Source organism: Pogona vitticeps, chromosome 5, assembly GCF_051106095.1.
Source record: "Pogona vitticeps strain Pit_001003342236 chromosome 5, PviZW2.1, whole genome shotgun sequence".
In the NCBI taxonomy this organism is placed as follows: Eukaryota; Metazoa; Chordata; class Lepidosauria; order Squamata; family Agamidae; genus Pogona; species Pogona vitticeps.
The window spans coordinates 60,747,530-60,762,202 of NC_135787.1; the positions used below are offsets into that span (position 1 = coordinate 60,747,530).

The window sequence follows — 14,673 nt, forward strand, 5'->3', positions numbered from 1 at the left end:
TACAGAGCAGAAATGGACTCTCTCTCTCTCTCTCTCTCTCTCTCTCTCTCTCTCTGTACATTTATTGTTTCTGGCCAAAGGCCTTTACAGAGGCAGACTTACATAAAAAGGGTTAAAACAAAAGGCTGCCCCAGGGGTCAGTTGTGGACACAGTGTGGACTGTATGCCACATATGGTCCCACAGGGCCATTTTTGCACCTCCCAAGACCACCCCAAGCAGTAAGGAAAAAATGCTAATTGTAGGACCTGCTTCTATACCTGGAGGCTTCCAAGTATGCTGCTTTTCACCTTAGGGGCTTTAAGTAGTACCAATCTCCCCACTGTACCCCAAACCCAATATAAAAACTGGAAATGCCCGTGTAGCTCCCCTTCCAGTGTGACCTATAAAAAGATGCAAGGACAAGAATTGATTCCCAGGCCCACAGATGTCACCAGTCCTCAGACAGATATGTTGGCTTGGAGAGAAACATGCCACTCAGCCCTCTCATTCTTTTATATTGTATTTTACTGTGTATGTTGGAATTCGTTGTGCTGCCTTAACTAATTAAAATGTATTTCTTCTTTCCCATTATTTGTTTAAAGGGAGAAGATTGCATACTTCACAAGAGCAAAAATCAGCATACCATCCCTACCAGCTGATGACGTTTAACTATTTTGAACAAAATTCTTCTACAGCTTTTTTAAAATGTCATTTTTGTAGTTTCAAAGGCTGCTTTATATCCAATCTAGATATTCTTTGTAAAAAAAATAGCTCAATATGCTATGTTCTGATTTTTTTTCCATAATAGCACACACGCATTGTAAAGGCAAGAAAGAGCTCTACGTGTCCTCCCCTATCTAAAGCCACACACACTAGGAAACCAAAGTAGAATCCTTCTGATACACTGGTCCTAATTTTGTATAGTTTGTAATCATTGCAGATATGCTACTATTTTGTAAAAATGGATTTAAAGAACAAAGGCAAAGTGTGAATATCCTGTTGAACAACACTGTGTTGAGAAATATTACATTCAACAGAAAGTTTGTTTCTCTGTTTTTTCACAAGAGCAGACTGTGAAGATGGCTGTTAGGCCGAGCAATATTTTTTTACAAGGTGTTTTTTTTAAATTTGTCTTTCTGTCTGTTTTGGTAGCTAGCAACAAACACAAGTCTTCTTCAAAACAGCAAGACTGCCTCATACAAACAGGTGCTGTTTGGTTTTCTGTCGTCTGTTGGACTTTTGAACTTGCAAGCCACGTTTCCCCCCCCCCCTGCCTTCAGCCTTTTCCATTGTGAAAGAAGAAACATGGAATTACTGGGCTGCAGGAGTATAATTTCATGAATGTACTGAACTTTGGGCCATGTTGGGGGTTTTAAGTCTCTCTGCATCTAAGTGCTAGGAGAGGTGATATAGGGCAAGCCTGTAATCCTGCAATATGCTTAAACTGAATCTACCCAGAGGGCAGCTGTTTTGTGAAGGTGGGCTCAGGCTCACACACAGAGTATTTAAACCTGAGTAGTCAGATACTGAAAGATAAAATTAACACTTAAACATGACATTGTATTCCAATGCCACAACTGGTAGCCCATAGGAATATTGAAGTTTATAGATACGTGCAATTTTCAAAGCAATAGTACTTAGATCAGCGAATTTCTGAAGAACCAAATATAGATGTATTGTTGGTATAGAAATTCTTTCTGAGAAAACCCCATTATACGGAGCACTTAAAATGATGTGTTGGTAGGATAAAGGTTAATATACCATGTAGTTAATACTTAAATGCATTGTGGCACAATAAAGAATAAGCATGATCAAGGTGTCTAATGTAATTAGAACCTAAGCTTGTTTAAACTGAACTTATATTTGTGAAATGTAAAAGACGATATGAATGTGTTTGTCAGAATTTGAATTGGAAACAAAAATTTCTGGTTATTCTTCAAAATAGTATATTTCTGCAAGTATGCATATGTGTATACTTAGCATTTTCAGTGAAGAGTTATGGTTCTGAGTGTCCTCTGACAGCAAGTGGTTGTTTAGGTTTGAGGTCATCATAGTGGGACAAAAGATTCTGCTACTACTTTGGCTGCTGCTGTTACATTACAGGAGGACCTCAGAAACACAGAGGTAGGCACTTGAGAGGCTAGGAGACCTAGCAGTTCTGAGTGACATTTGCTAAATTAAGGCTGCACTCAATAGGACTTAGGAGTATTCATTTATAGGATCTGGCTGTAAGCCACATGCATGCCACTTATAGACCTTGGAGTTCCAGATAGCAGTGTGAAAATGGCTGAATAGATTTGAATCTCTTTGATGAGCACAAGGAAGTGGCATTTTCTTCTCATATATGTGATAAATACGTGCAAGCACAGATTGGCCACAATCCTGCCAGTGCAGCTCCATGTGTGTACAGCTGATGTTATCATCAGCCATGGCATTTTATCTTTACACAAACATTTCCTATTCCCCTGCCCCCCAGGTTCTGAGGGGGATCCCCTTCAACCTGATGAAGCTTTGGGGGTCTTGAGGTGCGGAAAAGCCTTTAATGTCTGAAAATCACCTCTGCCAGTCCCAGTAGCAGCAATTTCCAGACATTAGAGGCTTTCTTCCTGTCCTGAGGCTGCCAAAGCTTCATCATGTGGAAAGGGGTTCCTATTTCAGAACCTGGAAATATAAAAATCTTTTAATTTAAGATAAAAGGCTGCAGTCAATGACGTTGTCAGTTATATGCATGTGGAGTTCTGCCAACAGGATTGTAGCCAGTACGTATGAAATCCACTGAAGAAATGAAAAATAAGTATTTTAACACTGTCCATATTGTGGCATATATGATACATAGACATGTTGCATTTAATTGTCTCAGAATGTAATGTCTTGCTGTCAGATTAGAAATACATAATAGCAATATGTTTGTTGCCATCTTTAGAATTGTGCCTTAATTTATTTTTATAAACCTCCCCAAGATTGTTCTTATTATACACAAATCTGTATTTTTCAGATCCTGTAAATATTACTTCAAGCCTGGAGGTAGTCAGGAAAACTTAATTATCTGATACTTTCATAGATGCCCATTTTTGTTTTACCTGGGTTTTAGAAGTGATCTAAACACAGACTTGCCATTAATTCTGCTAAGGTCAATCTTTAAAAGCAAACATTTAGAATTATTTAATTTAGAAATGAAGGTTGTTTCAGATTCTCAGTTTGACAATATAATGTATGTGTAGAACAATGTATAGAGATGTACCTTGTGATTTATTTATTTTCAGTTTTATTTATGTACTGCTTCATACAGTTCAGTCCTGTCCATTTAAAGTTTGTGGAAAGTACTATGAGAAATGCATTCACCTTTCTAGTAAGGGTTTATACACATACTGTATAAAACACATTTTTTAATATACTGAAGTGTGGATCAAAATGGGTTCTCTTTGATAGGTCATTGATATTAGTATAGCTCCTTTTATTAATTGTTTGCAAATGTCTGTTATTTATAAAGCAAGATTTTCCATTAATGCTTTCTCTCATATCTTAAGACCACAGTAATATCAGTTTATTTTTAGAAATGTGTCTGGCTTTGGTTTTGTTTTGTTGGTAGTAAGTGAGTTTACTTGTGGTAATGAAACAATATGCAATGATGAAACAACTTTGAAAAATTTGGACATTGGCAATTTTTTAAAGAAAAGTTTGAAAATGGATTAGTCAGGTGTCATATATTCGTATATGACTTTTATCATAAGATTTGCAATAAAGAGAAGTTCAAAAGATACAACAAATATAACAAATGTAATAGTCCTCATATTCCAATTATCAACATGCTAGTACAAGTCCATATATCAAAATCAAAGTATTACAGTTAGAAAACAATATTACTGTTTAGCCAAATGAACAAAGTTTAAGAAATCATTTATAGGTTGAAAATCAAATTTCTTTTTACCTAATTATTGCATTTTAAATATAAATGTTCAGGACTGAACTAAACATTTAATCAGGTTATCACAATGTTTTTCTGTCTTAATATTGTCTGTAAATGTACACATGTACATCACATAGATTAACTTTTGTCTCTGCACTTTTCATTTGTGTCAGTGATTTTGAAAAAAATACAGTTTTTTTAACAAAACTTGTTTTTTCATGGGTATTCTGTTTTTCACAAATTATTGGCCAAACAAAAACAACCCTCTGTGTGGTTTCTGTAATGTAAAGATTTGTACATAGAAAAGACTTACCTGTATTAACAATGCCATTTTCATGGCTAATTAATCTGTATTATCAACAATGGTTTCAAAAGTATTTTTATATTAACATAAATATAAGCACCTGGTCAGACAATAATCTGAGGCATTCTGTTGATCACAACTGAATACTGAGTGTAATAACATCCTACTTTTAGATACAGCTAAAAATTGGGATGTAATACAAAAGCACATAATCTGGCCCTGGAATCTCAGAATGTAGTACATAATGTTTGTGTCACTTGTTCTTAGTACACAATCAAACAGAGAAAAGAATTACTTCATGAATGAATAGTTTTATTATACAGTACTTCAAAAGGTAGGGCCCAAATAAACAGGCAACTATTTTTATGAGGCATACTATCACTGAGTTGTAGATAACCCAATAAACAAACATAGTTATTTACATTTGTATTTCATTTTCACTCAAAATAAAAAAAACTTTTTAGGTTTGACAGAAAGCATTTCAGATTTGAAGTGAAGTAAGCATTTTTAAAATCCTTGAATGTGGACATATTTTTATAATATTGTATTATTTACGTCAGCATTGTCAATTTCAAGGCTCTTGTATTTATGCCATGATTTAACTGACTAAATAATTATGAGCAATAAGCATCAGATTAACAGACTGGGCAGAGATGCAGAAATCTACTAAAAGAACCAATAAGTGGCATATTCTAGTATTCTCATCTGGCAGCAATCTCTTGAGTAACCTTGTGTCAAATTCCTGTAAATCGTTTCCATAAGGGAAGTGGAGGAGAATAAACTTTTATCGGTGAGGCACAGTTATACTTCTGTTGCTTGTGCCTTTTGTTGCCTCAGCAGGAGGCAGTTATTCATTTGTTAAAATACTAAAATTCTCTCAATGTTGATTTTCTTAATCAAAATTAGAAAAATAATGAAAATTCGTATAGAATATGTCTTCAATTCTTTGCTGTAGTATTTGTGTACTTTCAGTGGTACCTTTCTCTGTGTCATGTAAGACTAAGGATGTTCCACTCTTAGCCACTTTAATAACTCATCAGCTATAATTTCACAGTAAATACTATGAAAGGTTAGTAAAACATATAGCTAGAACTGTAAAAGTTGTAGCATTGATTTCTGACCTTATCTCCTGGTAGACATTTTATTGGGAGGTGAGCGTATTATTGCCTGCAAATAGATACTAATATTCTCACATTGAAATTCTGTTTCATTCTCAGAAACTACATCAACTCATTTAGAAACATTTTGCATATAGGAAAAAAGGTGGCAAGTATTTTTTTTTCTAAAGAATCAACTCTTTTCTACTAAAGTTAACACACAAATGTTAATGTTTGACTCTATAAAGGCAATACTACTCATCCCACACTTGGATAGCTTTTAATTGTGCAGAGGTGAGTCCTATTTAGTTCCATTGGGCTTGCTCTCAGGTGGTAGGTAGGTATAGGGTTACAATTTTACAGTATATTCCAGTGTGGTAAAGAGACTGAGTTACTTTACATGAAGCTGTTTAATTAAGGACATCATAAACTGCATATTAACAGCATACAAGAGTAATCCATTTCTTTCAATCAGCAAACTAAAAAGGAGGCTGCCTTTGTACTTAAGAAATACATTATGATCATTCATACTTAAAATTCAAATGCATATAGAAGAACAGCATTGATTCTTTACACAAGCAACATTTAACATGCATTTCATACAATAGCTTTTGTTGGCTATACTCTACATACATATATATCTGTGTGCATATATATAAAATATGTGTATGTATGTATATATAATATATACAAATAGACAAAAACAATAAGGAAGAGTAATTTTATATTTTCTCTTTCTTTAAATGAGTTGTGTAGGCAATACTAATGAAGTCTTTAATATATTCCATCATTCTTGTGTGGTACTTGATAGCTAATATTAAAGATGGGTGGGTTTGGTTTTCTTTGCTTAATTATATATGTAGTACAATCCTAAAGCCAAGATATTGCTCATACCTTCATTGAAGAAGTGCAGTGGCCCATAGAAATCAATTACTATATTTAGTAATGTGTAGTTGTGTAACATTAAGAGTCATGTTGCATTCTCGTTTGTCTTACTTGAACTTCAGATGGTTTGGTTTTGACATTTTTGCTGAATCAGACAAACCTGCATGGTGATGACTTTCCACAGTCATTTCAATATCCCTCTGTTGCGAAGCCAGCATTTCAACTTTGTAATAAGGAGGGTAAAATCCTGATCAAATAAAACATATGACGAGGAAGATGTAGAAACCCAGATATAAATAAATCAGTTAAGGAACAAATAGTCCCTTGAGTCTTAATTGGAACAAGGTTCTTTCTGCCTTGTGTATGTACGAGATTCAAAAGAAAAAGAAGTCTATTCTGTCTCTCTTAGACTCGGGGGGTCTGTTGCCACTTTCCATGTGTTGACAGGTATCTTGTACTTTTGCCACTGTATAATGGACAGATGATGATTGAACATCAGTAGAACAGGCAGTGCAATTTAACAGTGAACCTCCTAAAATGAGACAAAATCCAGCAAACCAGCCTATAAACAATGCTTCCCCAAAATCCCACCTGGGAACGATGTCTGGAATAGTCTCATCCCAGAATTCCTGCACTGTGCTGTGAGCAACCCAAGAGACTGGGATTATAGCTGTAATTCCTGATATCCAGAAGAATACTCCTCCCAAGAACAGTAACCTCTTCTTTAGATCCTGTTGTTGCTCACCAACCTTCAAGCAGTCCAATCCAAAACCTGAGAGCAAGACACCTGAAAGTCCTAATCCATTGGATGCAAACATCAGAATCCTAGAAATTTTGAGCTCAGGGGGTAAAGCCAAGAAAGAATCAAATTCCTTGCATTGCATTCCCCCTTCTTCTTGAACCACACAGGCTTGCCACAGTCCCATTGTCCAGATCTCCAGTTCATTCAGTTCTAAATTGAGATTTTTCCACTGAGGCAGGTAGGTAGTGAGGCAGGATAACACCCATCCCAACAAACATAATAAAATTCCAGCTAACTGCATCAAGGTTCTGTATGTCAGTGCCATTCTAAAGGATGGAATTGCCTGGCTGAAAGGTCTTTTGGCCAACTCTATAAGAGTCGCTACCTTATATGGTGACTGCAGCTCTAATGATCTTTAGCTCTTTGCTGCCCTGGATATAAGCTTTTGATGTTAACCCTTTCAGGGGTCTGAAATGTGTTTTTGTTCTGCCTGCATATAATGTTTCTTGTACAGGACGAAGGACTCTGCTTAACCATGAGTTGGGTTCTGTGATAAGGATTTGATCTGTTACCTTCCAATTTGCTTGGTAAAATTATATCCCAATGCCTGATGATTACAAGTCTGAGGATGAACAAAGAACACTCTATGACCCCTCACCCTAAAAAACACAACAGAAATCTTTGTACTTCTATACAGATTAATTAGATTTTAAGTGGTGATAAAAAAAACCCAGCTCTGTCTACAACAGGACTTCATTGTAATAGCTAAATTTGAGATTTCAGGGTTGCAAATCAAGGCCTTGTAAAGAAAGGTATACTGTTTTCCCATAATCTGTATGATTAGACTACCTTGATATATGTACATGTATACCCAAAGGCTTACTATTCAACCTCTTTGTCTTTCAACACTGTAAGAAAGAATGCAAACGACTGCAAAAGATTGTTTCCTTGTGTTTTATAGAAAAACTAGTTTTAAATTGGTTTTGTCATATGGGTGACCTTTGTAGAGCACAGGGGAGCAACAGAGTATTCTGAAGCAACAGTCGTGAAGCATTCACCGCTGATCACAAGGCGTCGTTCATTTTAAATAATGCATTTTTGATCTTGTTTTGTTTAACAGCTATGCTTTATTTATCCCATATGTAATTTGTGACTTCCTGCTAACAAGTTTCCATAGAAGTTCTGATTAAAGTGTGTTGGGGGGAGGAGTAATTAGCAATACAAATCAGTTTCTGCATAGGGAGCATATGCAAGCTGCTAGCACTCAAGGAAACAGCTCCGCCACAATCAGGAAAATGCATCCATGGTTCTTTGCCTTGAACATACTATAATTGCCTTGTTGGGGTCAAGCTGTCAAGGATTCTGTTTCCATTCCAAAAGCAGCTACAAAAGATTTTGGCCTAAGGCTACCAATTATGCCATTTTGAAGGGAAAAGTTGTGCTCTATTACAACAAAAATCAGTCTTGTGGCACCTTGGAGACTAACTGCATTTTACATAAGCCTCATGTTACGTAAGTAACAAAGCATCTTCCTGCCTCTGATGAAGTGGGCCACGTTTGAAACAAATCCTGTTAGTCTTTAAGAAACTCTATTATACATTTCATATATTATACAGCATAATAATTGACACAAAGCACTTAGATTTAAATATTGCATCAGAATATTGTTTTTAGATGTGTGAGATTCTTATAAAAATAAGAAATATTGAATAAGAAATATTTTTCAATTAATTTACAAATTCCAAAATATAGACAATATAGATGTGGGGACCATTATTAGTTAATTAGATTCAGATAAATTAACTATATCAGTTTGATCACAAAAGACAAGCTGCCAGATAATGTTCTGCTCCTACAATCTAAATTTGTTCTTGGGGTCTTGCAATTTATTTGATATAAATAAACCATTATAAAAACCAGCAAGAAATAAAGCCTATTTTAAAAAAATCTTTAAAAACAAAACATGCAACAGTAAAAAAATAAACCCCTATACATTAAATGTCAATCAATAAAAACCAAATGGTCAGCAGAAATTGACACAATCAAATGCTAAAAAGTTTAAGGTCCTATATTCATTGAATGATAGGTGAGCATTTATTTTTCCAGTTTTCCAGTGTAAGTCGTTTAGACATCAAAGGGCTTGAAGGGTTTTCAAGTAGAATTTTGCTTTGAAGGTGACAGGATTCCACATATAAACAACAGGCTGATGATAATGTGCAGGGGGAGGGGGAACCAGTATGTTCAAAAAATCCATTCAGAATAAAGCAGACAACAACTAGACTAAGTATAGAAAGCTCTAAAGCAGACTTCTGTGCAGGTATGCTTAATGTTGAAATGGTGGCCCTCCATTGCAAAAGGAGAAGAGTGAACAAAATCTGTTTCCTCGAAGAAGGCAGAATGACCTGAGCGATGACCAAGATCAAGATGAACAGATATCAATGCTCATCTGGCTACTTATTGGTCCATTCACGCACCCCATTACCTTATATGCAGTGTTGCTGCACTTATTCTAATATTTACTGAGTCACGAAGTAAGCTAGGTGACACTCTGGTCAGAACAGTATTTTTCCCCCCTTTCTTGCTCAGCTGTGTCTTTGGCAAGGGTGATAATCTGTCTGGTTTTACCTTGTATGCGTACCTGGTGTATGTCTAAGTTGGGCAATCCTGTCGGGGCTGGTGGTGTTCTTCAATTCTTTTTATACACCAGGTGATGCCTTCTGTCTCTTAATAATACTGGGACTACTACTGGCAAGCAACATCATGATCTGCAGATGGCTGAAGAATTCACTAGCCATACCCATGGGTACTGGGTAGCACAGTTCCGCTGTTACTGTGACATCATCTTCCCTGTTGGATGAACATAGAATGGTAACTGTGCTCTACTGGCATAAACTGGCATAGTTTTGAGTACCTTAACACAGGGGTCCCCAATCCCCGGTCCGCAGCCGGGTGCTGGTTAGTGGGCTTCCTGGAACTGAGCTGCGGAGACAGATCTCCGCCCACCCGCAGGGCGTGTTGCTTTGCAGGTGGGCATGTGTTACAGGCCCACCCGCGAGCATGACACGCCCACCCAGAAATGCAGGGGTGCCCCCATGGACGGAGCCCAAACCCAACCCCCCCAACTGGTCCATGGTCCCAAAATGGTTGGGGACCGCTGTCATAACAGGACTATAGAATAACCTCCTTCCTTCAAGGACTGTAATTCACAACTGGGGGGAAACCTCCTTTTATAATAAAAGGCAACATGATCCTTTACAGCACTGGTTCTTAACCTTGGGTTACTCAGGAGTTTTGGACTGCAACTCCCAGAAGCCTTCACCACCAACTGTGCTGACTGGGGTTTCTGGGAGTTGCAGTTCAAAAGCATCCGAGTAACAAAGGTTAAGAACCACTGCTTTACAGCATATTAAGTACCCCTGAAATGTTGTAACAAAATCTAGTTAATCATAATCATCATCATCAATGTGCTATTACATTAATTTTGACTTGTGGCAACCCTTTTCAGGATTTTCCAGGTAGAGAATGCTCAGAAGTGGTTTACCATTCTGTTCTTCTGGGGATACCATGCAGCTTGCGTAAGGCTACATAGGCTGGCTCTTCTTCCAAGAGGCACAACAGGGAATCAAACCTACAACCTCTGGCTCCACAACCAGGTACCTGAACCACTGACCTATCCAACCAGCAGAGCCAATTAAGGAAAAAATACCTTGGAAAGAAAAATTAATGAATATGTCAAGGGATGAAAATTTTGAGTTAAAATTCTAATAATTTCAGGAATGATGCTTGTGCTTTGCATTAACTTCAACATATAAAATTCCCTTTCACTAGTAGACTAGCACTTAAGAGACGTTGCTCCTTGCATAGAAGTTGCTTATACAGTGGTGCCTCACTTAGCGATTGCCTCGTTTAACAATGTATTCGCTTAGCGATGAGGTTTTTGGAGCAATCTTGCCCTCCGTCTAGCGATGTTTCCTATGGGGAAATTTCGCATAGCGATGTTTGGGACCTTGCTTCGCATAGTGATGACAGTTTAGGTCCCCCTGTTTCGCTTAGCGATGTCCGTTTTCGCTATTTTTAAAGTGTCTTAAAATGTTCAAAAACTGTTTAAAATGCTTGGAATCATTAGTGCACCTTGTAAAACCTTTGCAAACTTAATGTGGCTTTGTTCTGAGTCTTCGTTAATTTTTGGTGAATTTTTCTCCCCCATTGGAATGCATTGAGTTCAATGCATTCCAATGGGGGAGAAAAAATTCACCAAAAATTAATAAAGACTCAGAACAAAGCCACATTAAGTTTGCAAAGGTTTTACAAGGTGCACTAATGATTCCAAGCATTTTAAACAGTTTTTGAACATTTTAAGACACTTTAAAAATAGCGAAAACAGTCCTGTCAAAACCATTGAAATGCATTGAAGCCTATTCAATGCATTTCCAATGGGGGAACCGCGTTTCGCTTAGCGATGTTTCCTATGGCGATTTTCGCTTAAGGATGGTAATCCGTTCCCATTGGAATGGATTATCCGGTTTTCAATGCATTCCTATGGGAAATGGTGTTTCGCTTAGCGATGTTTTCCCATAGTGATGTTTTTTGGGAACCAATTAACATTGTTAAGCGAGGCACCACTGTACAAGTATAGTGGTGCCCCGCTTGACAACGACCCCGCTTGACAACAAAATCACTTAACAATGAGTTTTGCAATTGCAAAACGATGGTTCCTATGGGGTTTTTTTCGCTTGATGTTGATTAGGACCCTGCTTCGCAAACCGTTTGTTCACAAAATTGTTTTTTCCGGCTCTGCAAAATGGCTTCCCTTTGCAACATGGCTGGCTTCCCTTCGCAAAATGGCTGTTTTCCAGACCCCTGCTTCGGAAGACAGCAATTTTAAACACCTCTATGGGTTCTCTGTGGGCGAGCTTCGCTGGATGATGAGGTATTTCCCCATTGGAACACATTAACCAGTTTTCAGTGCACTCCAATGTTTTTTTTTCACTTTATGACGATTTTGTTTAACAGCGATTTTCCGGGAACGGATTATCGTCGTCAAGCGGGGCACCATTGTACAAAATTGAGTTTCATTTAAGACGACCACCAGTGTAATCGTTTTCTTAATTACTGATTTATTTGAAATCCTGGGTGCAACAATAAGCAGCTGTCATAGATCACATGGACTCAAATATTCACTTACAGTAAATACAAAATGTTACCCAAAAGTGCACTGAAGGTAATGCTTAACTAATATCTCACAGGATCATATTTGTAATTCAGGGAATTCAGGCCAACATGGCCCCCATTTCTGCATAGTGCAGGGATAGAGAACATTTTTCATCCAATAAACTGAATACCAATGCGACAAAAGTGTCAAAGCCATATTCTGAAGTGACTTTTGCCTAGAGAGCCTAGAAATAATACATTAATTTTAACCTAATAGCATTATGTTCATTACTTAAAAAAAAAAAATCAAACTGGAGACAGCAGATAAATGGCAGGAATAAGTTGTATGCAAGTACTGAATTCTTACTAGGGTCTTCCATAGCTGGGACTAGCAACAGGTCAATGTAAGTAAATAATTCTATTTCAGCTACATTATAGGCCTCAACAGAGAGCTCAAAATAAGGTATATAAAAGATCTCCGTGAGCCACACTCTCCTCTCCAGAGCCCTCTGTTTGTACCCATTCTTTCTTTCAGTAAATCCCTGTTTAACTGATTCCTTATCTGCCAAAGGCATGCATGGCCACTCGTTACCCTTGATCACTATTTGTAGTGAAAAATATTAGCAACTTGAATAAAACACAGACTTTCTCCCCTAAAAGAAGTTAGAACTCTTGAGAAATCAGTTCCTTAGTTTACTTTACAGCCTGAGGGATCTAAGCTTAAAGATTTTTTTATTAGCCTCAGGAGACACCAGTATTTCTTGCTACTCCTAGGTAGGTCTCAAGCCCAAGATGGAAGCAGTTTGGTTCTCCATTGTACGTGCACTTTCAAGACACTCTGAGTTTGTGATGTGTGTGTGAGAGAGATCTCTCTCTGGAATTAAGATGTTGGTGTAATGCATTTGTTTTTTTAATATGGTGTTATATTGAAATAATTCTTTGTATTTTGTGCCATATACTCACTGATGGATATTCTATAAGCAGAATGTATCACTTAGTTTCATCGTATATGTATCAACTCCCCCTGTTGGCAGCACAAAAGGAAATACTGTTTCTTTAGCACAGAACAATCAAAAATAAATTCCTCATTGTTTTAAGAGCCTCATAGCACAGTGGTTAAACTGCAGTACTGCAGTAAAGACTCTGTTCATGACCTGAGGCTCAGGTAGCCACCTTGAGATTGACTCAGCCTTCCATCCTTCCAAGGATGATAAACCAAGTACCCAGCTCAAGGTGGGGTTTGGGTAATCTGCATATGGGCATCATGCTTTTATGCAATCCAGTCTGTTGTGTTAGCTGGGCTACACAATACAATGATGTGAATGGAAACAGGAAGTCCATGGAAAACATTCAACAAATTTACATGTGGAAGTATTAAATGCAAGGCTATTGCAGCTAAAAAAGGGAAGCCTTGATACATTTGAACCTTGATAAAAGGAAAACATGAAAGGCTTGGTAGCAGGACTAACATTGTAAGCACTTTATTCAAACTAGGATTATTTGAAAAATTCAAATGATGAAAGACAGTTGAAAGATTCACTAAAGAGGAAGGAGGCAGCCATTTTGTGTGCAAGCAAGGCAGTACCTTAAGATTTCTGGAATAGCTCAAAGAAAGCATTTTAGGGTTTAAAAGATAATGCTGAAAGACATCAGCCCCAAGTCCAGCCACAGCAAAAATATACAAATCTCACCTTATAGTCTGTTGGGCAAATGAAAGTTGGAATAAGGGTGGTTTCTTTTGAGGATGTGCCTTGCAGAAACGTTGCAAATTGAAACACAAAAAAGACCCTTTGAAATGCTAGATATAGTTTGTGTTAGATAATTAATACTGTATTCTTGAGATACTGTATGGCCTGGGGCATCACATAGGAAATATATAATTTTAATAGAAAATATTTAATTTATAAGGACAGTGCGAAAATCTTTTAAAGGAAAAAAGAGAATTTCTGATCACAAAGGAAAGATGAATTCTATTGTCTTATGACTTTACATAAGTAGCACCACAGAAGCACTATGGGAATAAAAGTTTGACTTTTTGGAATCTTAGAATTTCTAAACCTATCTCGATCATTGGGAGTATGGTATTTTTACCAGGGCATTATCTTGTCTCTACCTCCTTCAAAAGTAGTGAGTGGAGGCTATCACAGCAAAACTATAATGGACCTACTGAAACATTTGAACAAGTCTCCTTGTTCACCTTTTTTTTACACAATTTAAAGCAAACTTAAAGTACTCTATTTGGAAAAATATTAGGTTTCATATTACACTTTAGCTTTAAAACTGGGTTCTTGTTTCAAATGAAATGATAGCCATCAGTTAAGCACAATCCATTCCAACATGAATAGAGATATTAAATTGTAATGACATAAAATTAACAGGCTAGCTCAGAGACTCGTTTACAGACATCCAAGAACTCTGTAGAGTAGACTCTTAGAAAATGATACCTCCCACCACCAAACTAAGTACTGTACCAATATCGTGCCACAAGAAAGGAAAGGTTTAAATTCAAAATAATCAGATAATCTCTTCAGCCCACAATTATCAATTCCAAATATTGAGACCTGCTTTATTGGGCTTGTTTGGTTTCTTGTGCTTTATAGAGTTTCA

The 14,673-nt window shown here is 37.0% G+C and overlaps 2 protein-coding genes across 4 annotated transcripts in view; one reads left to right on the forward strand and one right to left on the reverse strand.

The window, feature by feature from the left end:
- The window catches only part of WWC2 (WW and C2 domain containing 2), a 170,795-nt gene extending 166,701 nt beyond the window's left edge, over positions 1-4,094 (forward strand). For all 3 annotated transcript variants that reach the window (XM_020803006.3, XM_073001419.2, XM_073001418.2), the window contains exon 23: positions 583-4,094. In XM_020803006.3, the coding sequence (XP_020658665.2) occupies positions 583-649 (67 nt within the window). In that variant the 3' untranslated portion in view covers positions 650-4,094. The remainder of the gene's footprint in view (positions 1-582) is intronic.
- LOC110083552 (claudin-24-like) lies at positions 3,553-8,893 on the reverse strand. Its single transcript, XM_078393892.1, has one exon. The coding sequence runs from the start codon at positions 7,238-7,240 to the stop codon at positions 6,548-6,550; it is 693 nt and encodes a 230-aa protein (XP_078250018.1). The 5' UTR covers positions 7,241-8,893; the 3' UTR covers positions 3,553-6,547.
- Between the last annotated feature and the right edge of the window lie 5,780 nt (positions 8,894-14,673).